The 21,011-nt window shown below is 46.7% G+C and overlaps 1 protein-coding gene across 3 annotated transcripts in view; it reads right to left on the minus strand.

Moving 5' to 3' along the window:
* Positions 1-6,194, minus strand: part of ece2b (endothelin converting enzyme 2b) — a 67,153-nt gene extending 60,959 nt beyond the window's left edge. For 2 of the 3 annotated variants that reach the window (XR_011669549.1, XM_071356500.1), the window contains exons 1-2: positions 6,050-6,194; positions 5,796-5,941 (exon numbers count right to left, since the gene is read on the minus strand). Coding sequence is in view for 1 of the 3 variants with exons in the window: in XM_071356500.1 (XP_071212601.1) it covers positions 5,796-5,828 (33 nt within the window). In the remaining 2 variants the exon portion in view is untranslated. Of the gene's footprint in view, positions 1-996; positions 1,185-5,795; positions 5,942-6,049 lie in introns of those variants that run through there. The other variant, XM_071356502.1, reaches the window with a different exon arrangement.
* Between the last annotated feature and the right edge of the window lie 14,817 nt (positions 6,195-21,011).

Here is a 21,011-nt window from a genome sequence, read left to right on the forward strand (position 1 = left end):
GGCAAGCTTGCTTCTGTGTGCATTATTATAAAAAAAGGACAGACAATTCCAAGAGAACGAAAGCCACATTCCTCAAAGTGAGAAAGACTGACAGGTAGAGAGAGAGAGAGAGAGAGAGAGAGAGAGAGAGAGAGAGAGAGAGAGAGAGAGAGAGAGAGAGAGAGAGAGAGAGAGAGAGAGAGAGAGAGAGAGAGAGAGAGAGAGAGAGAGAGAGAGAGAGCAAAAGACAGACAGCCTTTCTCTTGCCATGCTCGTGTTTCTATTTCATCGTTTCATCACAGCGCTTTTCTGTTCTTGCAATCATTTTACAACTTGTGGCACGTATTAAACCTAGATTTTGGTATCTGTACTGACAATAATAACATGCACATTCATGCATGGAGCTCTACACTCTTAGAAACAAAGGTGCTATCTAGAACCTAAAAGGGTTCTTCGGCTGTCCCCATAGAACCATTTGAATAACCGTTTTTGGAGACCTTGTAGAGACCTTTTATTAATGTTCCACATGAAACCAAAAAGGGTTCTACGTGGAACCAAAAATGGTTCTCCTATGTGGACAGCCGAAGAACCATTTTGGAATCCTTTTTTTCCCCGAATAGTGTACCAAACCATTCATCTGTTCAGTGACCACTGTCATTATGCACTTCCATACCTCTACCCCTAGAGGGCGTCCCCCGCCCCCTTCCCCTCCCTGGTTAGTCAGCCACCACAGAGAGGTTCCAAATGGAACGCTATTCCCTATATAGGGCACTACTTTTAGCCAGAGCCTGCATGACTGTTGTTGTTGTTCGAGCACAGAAAGGACATTCTCTTCTCTGCCGACAACAAAATGCTGCCCTAATGAGGTTAGCCACTTGAGCGCACATCACAAGAGCACACTGCGAACGCTGTAAATGAACAAGCACAACAAACAAAACTGGGGAGGCTGCCGCTACTCTGTTATGTAAACCTTACATAAGCAACATTAGTCCAGTGTTGTTGAAACACTAAGCTTACCTTGCTTTAATTGATGTGCATCTGTGAAAGGCTGACGAATTGGGTACGTATACACACACACGCACACACACACACACACAGAGACACACGCTCAAACAAACAAACCTAAAAATCTCTTCCCTTTGCTGTCTCAGTCCAACAAACACACATTACAGATGTCATTCCTCTGTTTGCTAGTGTGTGTACACTGAAAAAATGACTCGTTCTCTCTCTCTCTCTCCTGTTTCTCTCCTCCCCTGACCCCTACTCGTCCCCTTCAGTGCGTCATCAATTAAAGAGAACAGCAGAGAGAGGGAGTAAAAGAGAGGGTGGGGCAGACGGGGAGAAGGAGGGAGACAGTAGAGTCCTCCCCAGGGAGAGAGAATGACGTCACTGATCTAGGCATCAAGGCTACCCCTCTCTCTATCTCTACCGAAAGGAAGGAGGGAAGACGACAGGGAGGAAGGAGAGAAGACTGGAGGAAAGAGAGAAAGAAAGACAGAGGGGGGAGGACAAAATAAGAATAGTCCAGATAAGAAAAAGGACAATGTCCGTCTCTTCAGAAAATAACAGACGCTTCGAGGATATACCCGCTTTTGGCTCCTTTAATAGGACAAGTGTTACTTAAGTCGTTTTTGGGGGTATCTGCATTTTACTTTACTGTTTATATTTTTGAAATGTTTTACTCCATTAAATTCCTAAAGAAAATATATACTTTTTACCCCCATAGACTTTCCCTGACATGCAAAAGTACTCGTTACATTTCAAATGCTCAGGCACCACAGAATTATAGTCCAATTCACGAACCTATCAATATAACGTGTTGCAATCCCTACTGCCTCTGACCTGGCGTACTCACTAAACACAAATACTGCGTTTGTAAATTATGTCTGAGTGTGCCCATGTCTGTCCATAAAAAGTATTAAATAGATAAAATTGTCCCGTGAGTTTATTTATTAAAAATGTATGTGAATTATTTTCTATTAAGGTATCTTTACTTTTACTCAAGTACAACAATTGAGTACTTTTCCCACCACTGCATGAGAGTAATAACCGTGTTTAATTCTCCAAGTGTCTCGTACAAACACACACTCACATACACACACACACACACACACAGTCCCCAAGTCTACACACAGTATAAAGATTTCAAGGGAACTACACTGATATGAACATGCATTTGCATAAAATACTCAGTAATACGTATAGTACATATTGGATGACAACACACATAGGTGAAAAGGGGATTTTTCTTTTCTTTTACAAAGTGGAATTCCCACTCTAGTATGTTTTAGGTATTCTATTGCACAGGCAGGGTAGTGTAGGTAGACAGAGAAGTGAGGAGACATTTGTGAGACAAAGTTGCAGAGGGACGAGGATTCCATCCCATGCAGACTCTGGCAGATAAGTGCTGAAGGGAGGTGATGTTATCCAGTAGAACAAACGCAGGGCACAAAAAAATTACTTCTTAATTAACCTCATTTCTATAGGGCCCTGAGTTTTCCCTAACCATGTGACCGTACAGGGGCCTAAGGTTATAACTGGGGCCCAGAGTTTTTCCTGGTCAGTTCATATGGTCATATCCACAAACTACCTCCTCATGCCTATCCACCCCTCCTCTCCTCCTGTTTTGTCCATCTCAGGTGATTCAGTGCACAATTGTGAAACAACCAGATCAGGAAAGACACAAAGAGGGGAGGGAGAGTGAGAGAGAGAGAGGGTGGGTGGGTGGGTGAAACAGATGGAGAGAGAGAGGGAGAAACATTGTCAAGCAACCAAGGAGTTAGAGAGAAAGATTTGCCAGGAGAGATGTTATGGAGGAATAGAGGGAAGTAGAAGGAAGAGGAGGGAGGACTTAAAATATGTCAGAGAGCATTTAAATAAAAAGCAGTAAACGAAGGAAAAACACAGACCGCATCCCACTTTAGGATACACAGGCTAAAACGGATGACAGTTCGTGACAAATGGCAGTGGTGAGGGTTTTACACGATCTTAACAAATCAGCTCATTGTCTCAAGTCTTGATGATGAGCCTGCATAGGGTTATTCATAAATTAGTCAAATCTCAAATGATGGCACCCTCTCTAGATACACTATTGCACTATGTTTGGCCAGCCCTTTGTAGGAAATAGGGTGCTATTTAGGATATAGCCGTTGACCTCTCCAGCCCTGCCGATGGTGCCAGGACAGATGGAGAGTCTTGCTTCAGACAGGAAGGGGCTCACCCCACCGCCCTAAGGCAGGACACACACGCACACACAGGATACCCAGCCCTGATAAACCCCGGGTTCAGGTCACTCAAGGGCCTCCTTCTCCAGCCGTCACTCAGTCTTGGCCTTTCCCATCACTCCCTCAACTGGCCACAGCAAAGCAACTGCTAACACTTTACTTGAGGCTGAGGCCACCCAGATGACGTATGCCAATGTATAAAAACGCATATGCATTTTGCTTAAAAAACATGGTTACAAAAATATAATGTTGATCTCATGACATGGATGGTCAGTCCTTGCATCTATATCTCTGTCTATGAATTTCAGAGTTGTTACATTTCTACAGCCCCCTCAGCTGTTTAACAAAACAAGTGGCGAGGTGAAGGCTTTGTTGCTTTTTCGAATTCTGGATTGCCCCTTTAATGCTTTTTGACGCATTTCCTCCACATTGTAAGTATGTATAGCAATGTATAGTATAGCATCATCTCATAATGATCCTGGATTTAAGACATATTATTATCATCATGTGCCTTATAATAAGTTACATATGTGCTCGTACATGCTTATAACAAGTGATAACGCATTATTCCTGTTCACTTCAAGTAAAGTGTTACCGTTACCGAGCAACCACTTCAGGGCGGCATGTCTGTGCGTCATTGCTGCTTCCTTGAAATAATCCTGTTTGGCTCAATTGGTAGAGTGTGGTGCTTGCAATGCCAGGCTTGCGGGTTTGATTCCTCCTGGGATCACTAATATGAAATTGTATGTCTGCACTGTAAATCACTTTGGGTATTTTGTATTTATTATGGATCCCCATTAGCTGCTGCTTCCTGGGGTCCAGCAAAATGAAGGCAGTTAATCAAAAGAGAAGTTGACCTAAATATGGAAATGGATCTCTGTATATAAAAGTATGTCACTCACGCCTGTTCGAGTAAGTGTATCATGACACACACACACGTGCATGCTACTATCCGGGACAGACCTGAGGTGCTTTGATGCCCTGCATGCTAAAGTGTGATGAGATCGGCCCTTTGAGGCAGTGTACATACGATTGGTCTTCTTAACACAGGTACTGGGAACAGTAGAGGCCTTGTAACAGTTTGTTGAGTTAGTGCACAGTGTGTCTAGCGGGCGACAGCCTGCTCGACTGTGGCCCGGTGTACAGATTGCGTTATTAATGATGTTCATTAGAGAGATAATGAACATATTCAGAAATGCCCCCGGGGACTACAGGCTACTAATTGATTCACGGCATATTGGGCAGTGGTCGGGGACTGCTCTTCCAGCTCCTTAGGCCTACATTACAGACAGGTCTATACAGAACCATAAGCCTGAAGCAGAGCCCATGCAGTAGGCCTACTTCGCCTGCTCTCAGTTTGATGGTTGACAGACAAAACACACAGAAATAAACACACGCGGAAATAAACACGCACACACACAGGGACCTATCAAGCCCAAATTGTAACCAGATAGCCTTATCTGTTGTGACATTTCACGCCTCACTTTGGTATCATAATACTGTTCCAATACTGAACAGATGTTCATTGTCGTGCATTTTTACATCCCATAATATTTAGGTGACAACGACACAATGCAACAGCGCCATAGCAACAACAGGTACAGCCTGTCGGACTGGAATCTCAACATAACAAAACAAAAATGCCTGTCCCGTGGGACCAGTCAACAGCTGTGTGTTGGTTATCATAGTAAAATACATGGCTTTGCTCCAGTTCCATATCATGTCCTTATGTCTACTTTAGCCAACATAGGCAACAGTGTCTGGGCAAGGCACACCGAGTCAACAAAATACAAGACCTGAAGGAAGCCTTTTAGTGAGATTAAAGGGCTATATATTATATTCAAAACCCGAGGACAAATGAAAAAGCAAAATGGAGAAGTTCAAAATAAACAAGTCAGGCCTAAATCTGTTATATGCTAGTGTAACCTACCGTTCAAACTGAGTGTCTCCTAAGCTCCACAACTGTGTGAGCCAAAACCAAAGCCCATGCACGCGAGTGAGATAGAGAGAGCACAATGCAACTCAACCATAGGCTGTGTGGCCCTTAAAGAGATGACAATGAATAAAACCTCAGCCTCTCTATGAATATTTACTGGTGTGGGCCTAAGCAACTTCTCTCTAACAACTTCAAATAAATACAATCAAATTATTACATGTAGGCCTGTGCTGGAAAAACGTGTTTCTGGATTTATGCATGAGTGTCTGAGGCTGCTCTTTCTCTTATGAACGTATTTTGATAAATTATGAAAAGGTACCGACGTTTGTATGGCGAGAGCGAGCGCACTATTTCCATCATGGGCAGTGAGCGCCGAACACAGTATTTTAAGGATGGATATGAGGACCAAAGCCTACCTGGGAATCTGCTCGAGCATTATTGTCCGCATAGCCTACAACATGTGCAGAATATAAACAAGTCATATTCGAATCATGATTGCGAAATGGTTTAGCAGTAAGAAACCCAACAAAATAAATATGGTGATTGATTGCAATGGGTTTCGATCACATACGAGTCCGCGGGGCTCTGTCTCCTCATAAATTATGAGAAGAGTAGCATCACGTTTGAGAAGATTATCAAATCATTACAAGACTTACGTTGTTCCGCAAATCTTGCAGAGCTACGCTCATCGTGCAACAGACAGCAAAATCGACCGCGGGGCGAGTGCAAGAGACACTCTACCTCTGCTGCTGACGATTCCAGTGGCTGGATCGCGAAGCCATCTCTCTCGCTCTATCAAATCCTGTGGAACAACAAACAACAAAAGGACATGTACTAAACCCACACATGTCAATCTATCCGTATTGATCTAGGACCGCAATGGACTGTGCGCGCTAGAGCATAACATTACCTAATCCCAAAACGAGTGTCTCTCGAATGCAAGCAGAATAGACCTACAGCAGAATGTTTCCATGTTGGGAGAAAAAGCCTTTTCACGCATGTAGTCGGCTAACCCTGGGATGAACAAGAAGGAAGATTGCAATCACACCGCTGACTACACCCCGCCCACCCTCTACCCCTTCCCCTCTCGCTCACTCTCTCTCTCTCTCTCTCTCTCTCTCTCACTCACTCACTCACTCATGGACACATATCCCTTCCCTTGCCAATACCATTTTTTTTAAATTGTAGGCTAGGCATCGGGTTGGGGTGCTGAGGGGTAATTCTAGGAAAGAGAATTGCGGTGAGATAGGCTACACAGTGAAGGGCAACAGCTGTGTGTCAAGGGAATTAAATACTGACTTCACCATAATATTTCAAATACTAACAGAAATGCACCTGGTTACACATCCTGTAGAAAAAGTAGATTTTACTGGGGCAGTTATTCACTCAAGTAGGTACATATCCATTTAGTGTAGGCTACACTGTATCAGAGGTGTCTGTATGTTCATTTGTGTGTATGCATGTTCGCTTGTTTATGTGTGTGTCTGTCTATAACACATTTTAGCATTGTTCACTTAAACAGTGGAAGTCGGAAGTTTACATACACCTTAGCCAAATTCATTTAAACTCAGTTTTTCACAATTCCTGACATTTAATCCTAGTAACAATTCGCTGTCTTAGGTCAGTTAGGATCACCACTTAATTCTAAGAATGTGAAATGTCAGAGTAATAGCAGAGAGAATTATTTACTTCAGCTTTATTTCTTTCATCACATTCCCAGTGGGTCAGAAGTTTCATACACTCAATTAGTATTTGGTAGCATTGCCTTTAAATAGCTTAACTTGGGTCAAACGTTTCGGGTAGCCTTCCACAATAAGTTGGGTGAATTTTGGCCCATTCCTCCTGACAGAGCTGATGTAACTGAGCCAGGTTTGTAGGCCTCCTTGCTCGCACACGCTTTTTCAGTTCTGCCCACAAATTTTCTATAGGATTGAGGTCAGGGCTTTGTGATGGCCACTCCAATACCTTGACTTTGTTGTCCTTAAGCCATTTTCCACAACTTTGGAAGTATGCTTTGGGTCATTGTCCATTTAGAAGACCCATTTGTGACCAAGCTTTAACTTCCTGACTTAAGTCTTGAGATGTTACTTCAATATATCCACATCATTTTCCTACTTCATGATGCCATCTATTTTGTGAAGTGCACCAGTCCCTCCTGCAGCAAAGCACCCCCACAACATGATGCTGCCACCCCCGTGGTTCACGGTTGAGATGGTGTTCTTCGGCTTCCCCTTTTTTCCTCCAAACAAAACGATGGTCATTATGGCCAAACAGTTCTATTTTTGCTTCATCAGACCAGAGGACATTTCTCCAAAAAGTACGATATTTGTCCACATGTGCAGTTGCAAACCGTAGTCTGGCTTTTTTATCGCGGTTTTGGAGCAGTGGCTTCTTCCTTGCTGAGCGGCCTTTCAGGTTATGTCGATATAGGACTCGTTTTACTGTGGATATAGATACTTTTGTACCTGTGTCCTCCAGCATCTTCACATGGTCCTTTGCTGTTGTTCTGGGATTTATTTACACTTTTCGCACCAAAGTACGTTCATCTCTAGGAGACAGAACGCGTCTCCTTCCTGAGCGGTATGATGGCTGTGTGGTCCCATGGTATTTATACTTGCGTACTATTGTTTGTACAGATGAACGTGGTACCTTCAGGCATTTGGAAATTGTTCCCAAGGATGAACCAGACTTGTGGATGTCTACAATTTTTTTCTGAGTTCTTGGCTGATTTCTTTTGATTTTCCCATGATGTCAAACAAAGAGGCACTGAGTTTGAAGGTAGGCTTGAAATACATCCCCAGGTACACCTTCAATTCACTCAAATTATGTCAATTAGCCTATCAGAAGCTTCTAAAGCCATGACATAATTTTCAGGAATTTTCCAAGCTGTTTAAAGGCACAGTCAACTTAGTGTATGTAAACTTCTGACCCACTGGAATTGTGATACAGTGAATTATAAGTGAAATAATCTGTCTGTAAACAATTGTTGGAAAAATTACTTGTGTCATGCCCAAAGTAGATGTCCTAACCGACTTGCCAAAACTATAGTTTGTTAACAAGAAATGTGTGGAGTGGTTGAAAAACGAGTTTAAATGACTCCAACCTAAGTGTATGTAAACTTCCGACTTCAACTATACGTTGCATCAATCAAATATTGTAATTGGCTGGCCAGTAATTGAATAATGTTGCAATGGCTACAAACCAAAATGAAAATGCGTTGACTGGCTTCAGACCAGCACACTTGTGCAGTGATTTGAAGAACCTCTGAAATTGCAGCAGTTCTTTTGTCCAGAAATAATGCATTGGGTGACAAGTCACAGATGACCAACATTTGGAGGTCATTAGATAGATATACGGGTGTACCGCATTAATAAAAAACAATCTGCATCCCAAATGGCTCCTTATCCACTGTAGTGCACTACTTTTGACCAGGGCCCATAGGCCACACAGACACAAACACAAAGTGTTATGCTGATTAATGCGGACCCAAAAGCGACTTAAAGAAACAGAGTCTTTATTCCAGGCAAAAACACGACAGGGCGGAACAAGGACACAGGACAGCAAACATCAAACAAGAATCCGACAAGGACAGAAGCGGAAAACAGAGGGAGAAATAGGGACTCTAATCAGAGGGCAAAATAGGGGACAGGTGTGAAAGAGTAAATGAGGTCGTTAGGAGAATGAGAAACAGCTGGGAGCAGGAACGGAACGATAGAGAGAGAGAGCGGGAGAGGGAGAGAGGGAGGAGGAGAGAGAGAGAGAGAAAGAGGGAAAGAACCTAATAAGACCAGCAGAGGGAAGCACAGGGACAAGACATGAAAATAAATGACAAAACATGACAGTACCCCCCCACTCACCGAGCGCCTCCTGGCGCACTCGAGGAGGAACCCTGGCGGCAACGGAGGAAATCATCAATCAACGAACGGTCCAGCACGTCCCGAGATGGAACCCAACTCCTCTCCTCAGGACCGTAACCCTCCCAATCCACTAAGTACTGGTGACCACGTCCCCGAGAACGCATATCCATGATCTTCCGTACCTTGTAAATAGGTGCGCCCTCGACAAGGACGGGGGGGGGGGGAGGGAAGACGAACGGGGGCGCGAAGAAAAGGCTTGACACAGGAGACATGGAAGACAGGGTGGACGCGACGAAGATGTCGCGGAAGAAGCAGTCGCACAGCGACAGGATTGACGACCTGAGAGACACGGAACGGACCAATGAACCGCGGAGTCAACTTGCGAGAAGCTGTCGTAAGGGGGAGGTTGCGAGTGGAAAGCCACACTCTCTGACCGCGACAATACCTAGGACTCCTTATCCTACGTTTATTGGCGGCTCTCACAGTCTGCGCCCTGTAACGGCAAAGTGCAGACCTGACCCTCCTCCAGGTGCGCTCACAACGTTGGACAAAAGCCTGAGCGGAGGGAACGCTGGACTCGGCGAGCTGGGACGAGAACAGAGGAGGCTGGTACCCAAGACTACTCTGAAACGGAGATAGCCCGGTAGCAGACGAAGGAAGCGAGTTATGAGCGTACTCAGCCCAGGGGAGCTGTTCTGCCCAAGACGCAGGGTTTCGAAACGAAAGGCTGCGTAATATGCGACCAATCGACTGATTGGCCCTTTCTGCTTGACCGTTAGATTGGGGATGAAACCCGGAAGAGAGACTGACGGAAGCACCGATCAAACGACAGAACTCCCTCCAAAACTGTGACGTGAATTGCGGACCTCTGTCTGAAACGGCGTCTAACGGGAGGCCATGAATTCTGAACACATTCTCAATGATGATCTGTGCCGTCTCCTTAGCGGAAGGAAGCTTAGCGAGGGGAATGAAATGTGCCGCCTTAGAGAACCTATCGATAACCGTAAGAATCACAGTCTTCCCCGCAGACGAAGGCAGACCGGTAATAAAGTCTAAGGCGATGTGAGACCATGGTCGAGAAGGAATGGGAAGCGGTCTGAGACGACCGGCAGGAGGAGAGTTACCTGACTTAGTCTGCGCGCAGTCCGAACAAGCAGCCACGAAACGGCGCGTGTCACGCTCCTGAGTAGGCCACCAAAACCGCTGGCGAATAGAAGCAAGCGTACCCCGAACGCCGGGGTGGCCAGCTAACTTGGCAGAGTGAGCCCACTGAAGAACAGCCAGACGAGTAGAGACAGGAACGAACAGAAGGTTACTAGGACAAGCGCGCGGCGACGCAGTGTGGGTGAGTGCTTGCTTTACCTGTCTCTCAATTCCCCAGACAGTCAACCCGACAACACGCCCTTCAGGGAGAATCCCCTCGGGGTCGGTAGAAGCCACAGAAGAACTAAAGAGACGAGATAAGGCATCAGGCTTGGTGTTCTTATTTCCCGGGCGATAGGAAATCACGAACTCGAAACGAGCGAAAAACAACGCCCAACGAGCTTGACGTGCATTAAGTCGTTTGGCCGAACGGATGTACTCAAGGTTCTTATGGTCAGTCCAAACGACAAAAGGGACGGTCGCCCCCTCCAACCACTGTCGCCATTCGCCTATGGCTAAGCGGATGGCGAGCAGTTCGCGGTTACCCACATCATAGTTGCGTTCCGATGGCGACAGGCGATGAGAAAAGTAAGCGCAAGGATGGACCTTATCGTCAGAATGGAAGCGCTGGGACAGAATGGCTCCCACGCCCACCTCTGAAGCGTCAACCTCGACAATGAATTGTTTAGTGACGTCAGGAGTAACAAGGATAGGGGCGGATGTAAAACGCTTCTTGAGGAGATCAAAAGCTCCCTGGGCGGAACCGGACCACTTAAAGCAAGACTTGACAGAAGTCAGAGCTGTGAGAGGGGCAGCCACTTGACCGAAATTACGAATGAAACGCCGATAGAAATTAGCGAAACCGAGAAAGCGCTGCAACTCGACACGTGACTTAGGAACGGGCCAATCGCTGACAGCCTGGACCTTAGCGGGATCCATCTGAATGCCTTCAGCGGAAATAACAGAACCGAGAAATGTGACAGAGGAGACATGAAAGGCGCACTTCTCAGCCTTCACGTAGAGACAATTCTCTAAAAGGCGCTGGAGTACACGTCGAACGTGCTGAACATGAATCTCGAGTGACGGTGAAAAAATCAGGATATCGTCAAGGTAAACGAAAACAAAAATGTTCAGCATGTCTCTCAGTACATCATTAACTAATGCCTGAAAGACAGCTGGAGCATTAGCGAGACCGAACGGCAGAACCCGGTATTCAAAATGCCCTAACGGAGTGTTAAACGCCGTTTTCCACTCGTCCCCCTCTCTGATGCGTACGAGATGGTAAGCGTTACGAAGGTCCAACTTAGTAAAGAACCTGGCTCCCTGCAAAATCTCGAAGGCTGACGACATAAGGGGAAGCGGATAACGATTCTTAACCGTTATGTCATTCAGCCCTCGATAATCCACGCAGGGGCGCAGAGTACCGTCCTTCTTCTTAACAAAGAAAAACCCCGCTCCGGCGGGAGAGGAAGAAGGCACCACGGTACCGGCGTCGAGAGAAACAGACAGATAATCCTCGAGAGCCTTACGTTCGGGAGCCGACAGAGAGTATAGTCTACCCCGAGGGGGAGTGGTCCCCGGAAGGAGATCAATACAACAATCATACGACCGGTGAGGAGGAAGGGAGTTGGCTCTGGACCGACTGAAGACCGTGCGCAGATCATGATATTCCTCCGGCACTCCTGTCAAATCACCAGGTTCCTCCTGAGTAGAGGGGACAGAAGAAACAGGAGGGATAGCAGACATTAAACACTTCACATGACAAGAAACGTTCCAGGATAGGATAGAATTACTAGTCCAATTAATAGAAGGATTATGACATACTAGCCAGGGATGACCCAAAACAACAGGTGTAAAAGGTGAACGAAAAATCAAAAATGAAATAGTCTCACTGTGATTACCAGATACTGTGAGGGTTAAAGGTAGTGTCTCACATCTGATACTGGGAAGAGGACTACCATCTAAGGCGAACATGGGCGTGGATTTCCCTAACTGTCTGAGAGGAATGTCATGTTTCCGAGCCCATGCTTCGTCCATAAAACAACCCTCAGCCCCAGAGTCTATCAAGGCACTGCAGGAAGCAGCCGAACCGGTCCAGCGTAGATGGACCGACAAGGTAGTACAGGATCTTGATGGAGAGACTTGAGTAGTAGCGCTCACCAGTAGCCCTCCGCTTACTGATGAGCTCTGGCCTCTTACTGGACATGACATGACAAAATGTCCAGCAGAACCGCAATAGAGGCAAAGGCGGTTGGTGATTCTCCGTTCCCTCTCCTTAGTCGAGATGCGAATACCTCCCAGCTGCATGGGCTCAGTCTCTGAGCCGGGGGGAGGAGATGGTTGAGATGCGGAGAGGGGAAACACCGTTAACGCGAGCTCTCTTCCACGAGCTCGGTGACGAAGATCTACCCGTCGTTCTATACGGATGGCGAGTGCAATCAAAGAGTCCACGCTGGAAGGAACCTCCCGGGAGAGAATCTCATCCTTAACCTCAGCGTGGAGTCCCTCCAGAAAACAAGCGAGCAACGCCGGCTCGTTCCAGTCACTGGAGGCAGCAAGAGTGCGAAACTCTATAGAGTAATCTGTTATGGATCGATCACCTTGACATAGGGAAGCCAGGACCCTGGAAGCCTCCTTCCCAAAAACTGAACGATCAAAAACCTGTATCATCTCCTCTTTAAAGCTCAGATAATCGATAGAACACTCAGCCCTTGCCTCCCAGATGGCTGTGCCCCACTCCCGAGCCCGACCAGTAAGGAGTGATATGACGTAAGCGATCCGAGCTCTCTCTCTTGAGTACGTGTTGGGCTGGAGAGAGAACACAATATCACACTGGGTGAGAAAGGAGCGACACTCAGTGGGCTGCCCAGAGTAACAAGGTGGGTTATTAACCCTAGGTTCCGGAGACTTGGAAGACCAGGAAGTATCTGGTGGCACGAGACGAAGACTCTGAAACTGTCCAGAGAGATCGGAGACCTGAGCGGCCAGGGTTTCAACGGCATGACGAGCAGCAAACAATTCCTGCTCGTGTCTGCCGAGCATTGCTCCCTGGAACTCGACGGCAGTGTTGCGAGAATCCGTAGTCGCTGGGTCCATTCTTGGTCGGATTCTTCTGTTATGCTGATTAATGCGGACCCAAAAGCGACTTAAAGAAACAGAGTCTTTATTCCAGGCAAAAACACGACAGGGCGGAACAAGGACACAGGACAGCAAACATCAAACAAGAATCCGACAAGGACAGAAGCGGAAAACAGAGGGAGAAATAGGGACTCTAATCAGAGGGCAAAATAGGGGACAGGTGTGAAAGAGTAAATGAGGTCGTTAGGAGAATGAGAAACAGCTGGGAGCAGGAACGGAACGATAGAGAGAGAGAGCGGGAGAGGGAGAGAGGGAGGAGGAGAGAGAGAGAGAGAAAGAGGGAAAGAACCTAATAAGACCAGCAGAGGGAAGCACAGGGACAAGACATGAAAATAAATGACAAAACATGACACAAAGGGATGGATGATTTGTGAGCTTCTGGTATTGTGTTAATTCAAAGCATTTATTCATTTTTTTTCAGGTACTTGTTATGAAATTCCGTCCCCAGTGCGTCTCCAAGCACCTTCATTTGAGAGCCATTCAGTGATCAATACACCAAGGCTGTACTGTCAGCTCTGAGACACATGGAGGTTGTTTTTAACATTCTAAAAGGAAAACAAGGTCACTGGATAGTGGAAAGACACGGTTGTTGATAGGTCTGTCTTTTGAAATCAGCATCTCTCAGGCCTACCTGTACCACAACAATAACTGAGATTCACTCTATGGGTGAACACACGCACAAACACATACAGTGGCTTGCGAAAGTATTCACCCCCCTTGGCATTTTTCCTATTTTGTTGCCTTACAACCTGGAATTAAAATAGATTTTTTTGGGGGGGGGTTGTATCATTTGATTTACACAACATGTCTACCACTTTGAAGATGCAAAATATTTTTTATTGTGAAACAAACAAGAAACAAGACAAAAAAAATGAAAACTTGAGCGTGCATAACTGTTCACTCCCCCCAAAGTCAATACTTTGTAGAGCCACCTTTTGCAGCAATTACAGCTGCAAGTCTCTTGGGGTATGTATCTATAAGCTTGGCTCATCGAGCCACTGGGATTTTTTCCCATTCTTCAAGGCAAAACTGCTCCAGCTCCTTCAAGCTGGATGGGTTCCGCTGGTTTACAGCAATCTTTAAGTCATACCACAGATTCTCAATTGGATTGAAGTCTGTGCTTTGACTAGGCCATTCCAAGACATTATAATGTTTCCCCTTAAACCACTCGAGTGTTGCTTTAGCAGTATGCTTAGGGTCATTGTCCTACTGGAAGGTGAACCTCCATCCCAGTCTCAAATCTCTGGAAGACTGCAACAGGTTTCCCTCAAGAATTTCCCTGTATTTAGCGCCATCCTTCAATTCTGACCAGTTTCCCAGTCCCTGCCGATGAAAACATCCTCACACCATGATGCTGCCACCACCATGCTTCACTGTGGGGATGAGGTTCTCGGGGTGATGAGAGGTGTTGGGTTTGTGCCAGACATAGCGTTTTACTTGATGCCCAAAAAGCTACATTTTAGTCTCATCTGACCAGAGAGTACCTTCTTCCATATGTTTGGGGAGTCTCCCACATACCTTTTGGCTAACACCAAACGTGTTTGCTTATTTTTTTCTCTGTGGAGCGCTGTGTGTATGGCTTAAAGTGGTCCTATGGACAGATACTCTAATCTCCGCTGTGAAGCTTTGCAGCTCCTTCAGGGTCTTCATGGTGCCGCTTGCAAATTAATTACTTAAAAATCATACAATGTGATTTTCTGGATTTTTGTTTTAGATTCCGTCTCTCACAGTTGAGGTGTACCTATGATAAAAAATTACAGACCTCTACATGCTTTGTAAGTAGGAAAACCTGCAAAATCGGCAGTGTATCAAATACTTGTTCTCCCCACTGTAATTGCCACGGGACTCGGGTATGTGCAATTACAATTTATTTACCGTCTGGACCCGATTGGACCCATCCTCTATTAATTTAATTAGTGAGGTGAGAAGAAAACTGGGCAAGCTTGTTATCTGTGTCAGCCAATTGAAACTGGTTCCGGTCTCTCACATATCGTGCGCCTGTTGCTGAGGAGAGTGAGATGAAGAGAGAGGAGCCTTGGCCGAATGTTCCTGTTGATTGCGAAGATGGAAGTAAAATGAAAGTTAGAGGAGAAAGAGTAGCCTATAGTGAAAAGAAGCAGAGAAGGGGAATGCCCTCTTTAGGGCCAAGTTTTGCTTTTAGTGGACAAGTCACTATTCAGGTTTGATACAATTAAAAAACTTAAATGTATTTATTTTTGCATTTATTACGATTAGATTTATCATTATTATTATTATATATCATTATTATTATTGTATGCATATTTATCCTAATCAAAACCAGTTCTTTAAAGTGTTTGTTTCATTCTGTTGATGTCTCGCCTGCTCCCGCTCTCCCTCCCTGGCGCTCGAGGGTGCCAGCCTGCTCAACATTACGCAATCCTGCCACCATCATTACGAACACCTGCTTCCCTCGTCACGCGCAACAGCGATTCATTGGACTCACCTAGACTCAATCACCTGTGTTATTACCTCCCCTATATCTGTCTGTTCCCCAGCTCTGTTCCCCGCTTCAGCATTAATTGTCATATGTCGTTGTGTTACCCGGTTTTGATGCTGTTCCTGTCCTGTTCCATGTCTGTGCAATATTACATGTTCACTCTCCGTACCTGCTTCTCTAATCCAGCGTAGGTTCTTACAGAGTGCTGAAGCCACCAAATTAAGCATCGGGGAGGGCTGGCTTATCAGTTAGTGGTGACGTCGGGTCCGGGGGCCGCCGCCAATGGAACCGAGGGTGCCTCAGCTGGCTCGTCGGGCGTCCGCGCCATTGCTGGCTTGAGATGTTTCCTTGCCCCGGTTGGCTCGGCAGGCGCCCATCGCACATCAGGCCTCAGCCGGATCGTCAGATTTTTAAGCCTCAGCTGGCTCGTCAGGCGTCTACGCCTTAGCCGGCTCATCGGGCTCCCACGAATCAGCAGGACCGACAGTCTTTCACGCCTCCGCCAGATTGCCAAGCTCCCACGCCTCTGCCGGTTCGTCGGAATGTTACGCCCAGCCGGCTTGTCCCGTGCCTGTGCCTCAGCCAGCCCGTCAGGCTCGCCCAGGTGGGACGCCGGGTGGCGCTCTAGTGGGAGGGGGTACTGTCACGTCCTCCCTCCCTGGCGCTCGAGGGCGCAAGGCTGGCCAGCATTACGTACTCCTGCCACCATCATTACGCACACCTGCTTTCCTCGTCACGCGCATCAGCGATTCATTGGACTCACCTGGACTCAATCACCTGTGTTATTACCACCCTTATATCTGTCTGTTGCCCAGCTCTGTTCCCCGCTTCAGCATTAATTGTCGTATGTCGTTGTATTACCCGGTTCTGATGCTGTTCCTGTCCTGTTCCACGTCTGTGCAATATTACATGTTCACTCTCCGTGGAACCTGCTTCTCTGCTCCAGCGTTGGATCTTACAGTTGAGACATTTTCATTGGCTAAATTATGTTGCAACTGTAGGCTAATCCTACTGTTATCTGCAACATTTTACGATAGCCTGTTCGTATTTTCCCTATAAAAAACGTCTTGACTTACGTTTCATAATACCCTTAAACGTTTGGAAACATTTGTAAAGGTGTGAAAAACTGTCATCAAGGCAAAGGGTGGCTACTTTGAAGAATCTAAAATCTAAAATATATTTTGATTTGTTTGAAACCTCTTTGGGCTAGGGGGCAGTATTTTGACGTCCGGATGAAAAGCGTGCCCAAAGTAAACTGCCTGTTACTCAGGCCCAGAAGCTAGGATATGCATATAATTACATTTGGATAGACAACACTCTAAAGTTTCTAAAACTGTTAAAATAATGTCTGTGAGTATAACAGAACTGATATGGCAGGCGAAACCCTGAGGACAAACCATCCCCCCCAAAAAAATTCAGCCTACCACTGTTTTCAATGGCTGTCACTTTTATTATAAGGCGAAAACCTCCCAATTTGCAATTCCTAGGGCTTCCACTCGATGTCAACAGTCTTTAGAAAGAGTTTCAGGTGGGTTTTTGGAAAAACTTGCTTGAAGTTGTAGTTTTTCTAAGTGGCTCCCATCTTGGCTGTAGTGTTTCCATGCGCGTGGAGGAAAGCGCGTTCTTTGTTATTTATCTCCGGTAATGAACATACTAGTCTCTGTCTTAAATTGTATCGTTAATTTACGTATTAGGGTACCTAAGGTTTGATTATAAACGTTGTTTGACTTGTTTGGATAAGTTTATTGGTAACGTTTGGGATTCATTTTGTATGCATTTTGAAGGAGGGAAACCGGTGGATTATTGACTGAAGCGAGCCAGCTAAACTGAGTTTTTATGGATATAAAGAAGGACTTTATCGAACAAAAAGACCATTTGTGATGTAACTGGGACCTTTTTGAGTGGCAACAGAAGAAGATCTTCAAAGGTAGGCATTTATTATATCGCTATTTCTGACTTTTGTGTCGCACCTGCCTGGTTGAAAAATGTTTTTCATGTTTTTGTATGCGGGGCGCTGTCCTCAGATAATCGCATGGTGTGCTTTCGCCGTAAAGACTTTTTAAAATCTGACACAGCGGCTGGATTAACAAGAATTTAAGTTTTGTTTTAATGTATTACACATGTATTTTCATGAATGTTAAATATTTATATTTCTGTAGTTTGAATTTCGCGCTCTGCAATTTCACCGGATGTTGTCGAGGTGGGTCACTAGCGGAACGCTTGCGCTAGAAAGGTTAACACTTTTTTTGGTTAGTACATGAGCCTCCCTTATGTGTTATTTCATATTTTTGATGTCTTCACTATTATTATACAATGTAGAAAATTGTAAAAATAAAGAAAAACCCTAGAATTAGTAGATTTTGACTGGTACTGTAAATATATGTATAATTTTTTTTATACCTAAGCTTCTCTTCATTTATATTTATTTTCTGCATATTAAAGGGACATATTTAAAATGTCTAACTTCATATGTATCATCTCCAGCACCACCCCAACATTTACATATGTCATGGTTGTGTGGAGAGACAGACCAATGCGCAGCGTGATTAAAGTTCCACATATTTATTTAGACGCCGTGCCTGGACTGGGCACCGGCGCAGAGGAAGGCTCTGGCCCTGGAGCTGGACTGGACACCGTGCCTGGATTGGGCACCGGCGCAGAGGGAGGCTCCTGCCCTGGAGCGGGACTGGGCGCCGTGCCCGGACTGGACATCGGCGCAGAGGAAGGCTCTGGCCCTGGAGCTGGACTGGACACCGTGCCTGGATTGGGCACCGGCGCAGAGGGAGGCTCCTGCCCTGGAGCGGGACTGGGCGCCGTGCCCGGACTGGACATCGGCGCAGAGGAAGGCTTCTGCCATGGAGCGGGACTGGCCGCCGTGCCTGGACTGGCCATCGGCGCAGAGGAAGACTCCTGCCATGGAGCGGGACTGGACGCCATGCCCGGACTGGGCACCAGCGCAGAGGAAGTCTCCGGCCTTGGAGCGGGACTGGATGCCATGCCTGGACTGGGCACCGGCGCAGAGGAAGGCTCCGGCCTTGGAGCTGGACTGGACACCGTGCCTGGACTGGACACCGGCGTAGAGGGAGGCTCCTGCCCTGGAGCGGGACTGGACACCGTGCCTGGACTGGACACCGGCGCAGAGGAAGGCTCCTGCCCTGGAGCTGGACTGGCCGTCTTGCCTGGAAGCTCCGGACCGTGGACCGTCGCTGGAGGTTCCGGACCGTGAACCGTCGCAGGAGGTTCCGGTCTGTGGACCGTCGCAGGAGGTTCCGGAATGTGGACCGTCGCAGGAGGTTCCGGACTGTGGACCGCCGTAGGAGGTTCCGGACTGTGGACCGCCGTAGGAGGTTCCGGACTGTGGACCGCCGTAGGAGGTTCTGGACTGTGGACCGTCGTAGGAGGTTCTGGACTGTGGACCATCGTAGGAGGATCAGGACTGTCGACCGTCGCAGGAGGTTCCGGAGTGTGGACCGTCGCAGGAGGTTCCGGACTGTGAACCGTCGCCGGAAACTCTGGATTGGGGACCGTCGCCGGAAGCTCTGGACTGGGGATCGTCGCCGAAAGCTCTGAACTGTGAACCGTCGCCGGAAGCCTGGTGCGTGGAGCCGGCACAGGTGGCACCGGACTGGTGACACGCACTTCAGGGCGAGTGCGAGGAGCAGGCACAGGACATACCGGACTGGGGAGGCGCACTGGAGGCCTAGTGCGTGGAGCAGGCACCGGTGGTAACGGACTGGTGACACACACTTCAGGGCAAGTGCGAGGAGCAGGCATAGGACGTACCGGACTGGGAAGGTGCACTGGGAGCCTGGTGCGTGGAGCCGGCACAGGCGGCACCGGACTGGTGACACACACTTCAGGGCCGGTGCTGGGAGCAGACACCTGACCTCTTCACCGGATGTGCTACCTGTCCCAGACCTGCTGTTTTCAACTCTCTAGAGACAGCAGGAGCGGTAGAGATACTCTCAATGATCGGCACTCATGAGGTGCTGACCTGTTGCACCCTCGACAACTACTGTGATTATTATTATTTGACCATGCTGGTCATTTATGAACATTTGAACATCTTGGCCATGTTCTGTTATAATCTCCACCGGCACAGCCAGAAGAGGACTGGCCACCCCTCATAACCTGGTTCTTCTCTAGGTTTTGGCCTTTCTAGAGAGTTTTTCCTAGCCACCGTGCTCCTACCCCTGCATTGCTTGCTGTTTGGGGTTTTAGGCTGGGTTTCTGTACAGCACTTTGAGATATCAGCTGATGTAAGAAGGGCTATATAAATACATTTGATTTTATTTGATATTGGAGGGCCAGTATGAGGCACTCTTTGCTTTGGTACAAAAAATAAATATGCCAATGCCCCAGGGCAGTGATTGGGGACATTGTGTAGGGTGCTGTCTTCCCGATTGGACATTAAACAGGTGTCCAGACTCTCTGCGGTCACTAAAGATCCCATAGTGTTGTTAACCCCGGTGTCCAGGCTAAATTCTCAATCTGGCCCTCATACCATCATGGCTACCTAATCATCTCCAACTTCCAACTGGCAAATTTTTTATTTATTTTTTATTTCACCTTTATTTAACCAGGTAGGCCAGTTGAGAACAAGTTCTCGTTTACAACTGGGACCTGGCCAAGCAAAAATAAAGCAAAGCAGTGCGACACAAACAACAACACAGAGTTACACATGGAACAAACAAACATACTGTCAATAATACAATAGAAAAAGTATATATACAGTGTGTGCAAATGAGGTAGGATAAGGGAGGTAAGGCAATAAATAGGCCATAGTTGCGAAATTATTACAATAAAGCAATTAAACACTGGAGTGATAGATGTGCAGAAGATGAGTGTGCAAGTAGAGATACTGGGGTGCAAAGGAGCAAAAATATTAAATAAATAACAGTATGGGGATGAGGAAGTTGGATGGGCTATTTACAGATGGGCTATGTACAGGTTCAGTGATCTGTAAACTGCTCTGACAACTGGTGCTTAAAGTTAGTGAGGGAGATATGAGTCTCCAGCTTCAGTGATTTCTGCAGTTCGTTCCAGTCATTGGCAGCAGAGAACTGGAAGGAAAGGTGGCCAAATGAGGAATTGGCTTTGGAGGTTACCAGTGAAATATACCTGCTGGAGCGCGTGCTACGGGAGGGTGCTGCTATGGTGACCAGTGAGCTGAGATAAGGCGGGGCTTTACCTAGCAAAGACGTATAGATGACCTGGAGCCAGTGGGTTTGGCAACGAATATGAAGTGACGGCGAGGTAACGAGAGCATTAAAGTC

The sequence above is a fragment of the Salvelinus alpinus genome, chromosome 21 (assembly GCF_045679555.1).
Source record: "Salvelinus alpinus chromosome 21, SLU_Salpinus.1, whole genome shotgun sequence".
Taxonomy (NCBI): Eukaryota; Metazoa; Chordata; class Actinopteri; order Salmoniformes; family Salmonidae; genus Salvelinus; species Salvelinus alpinus.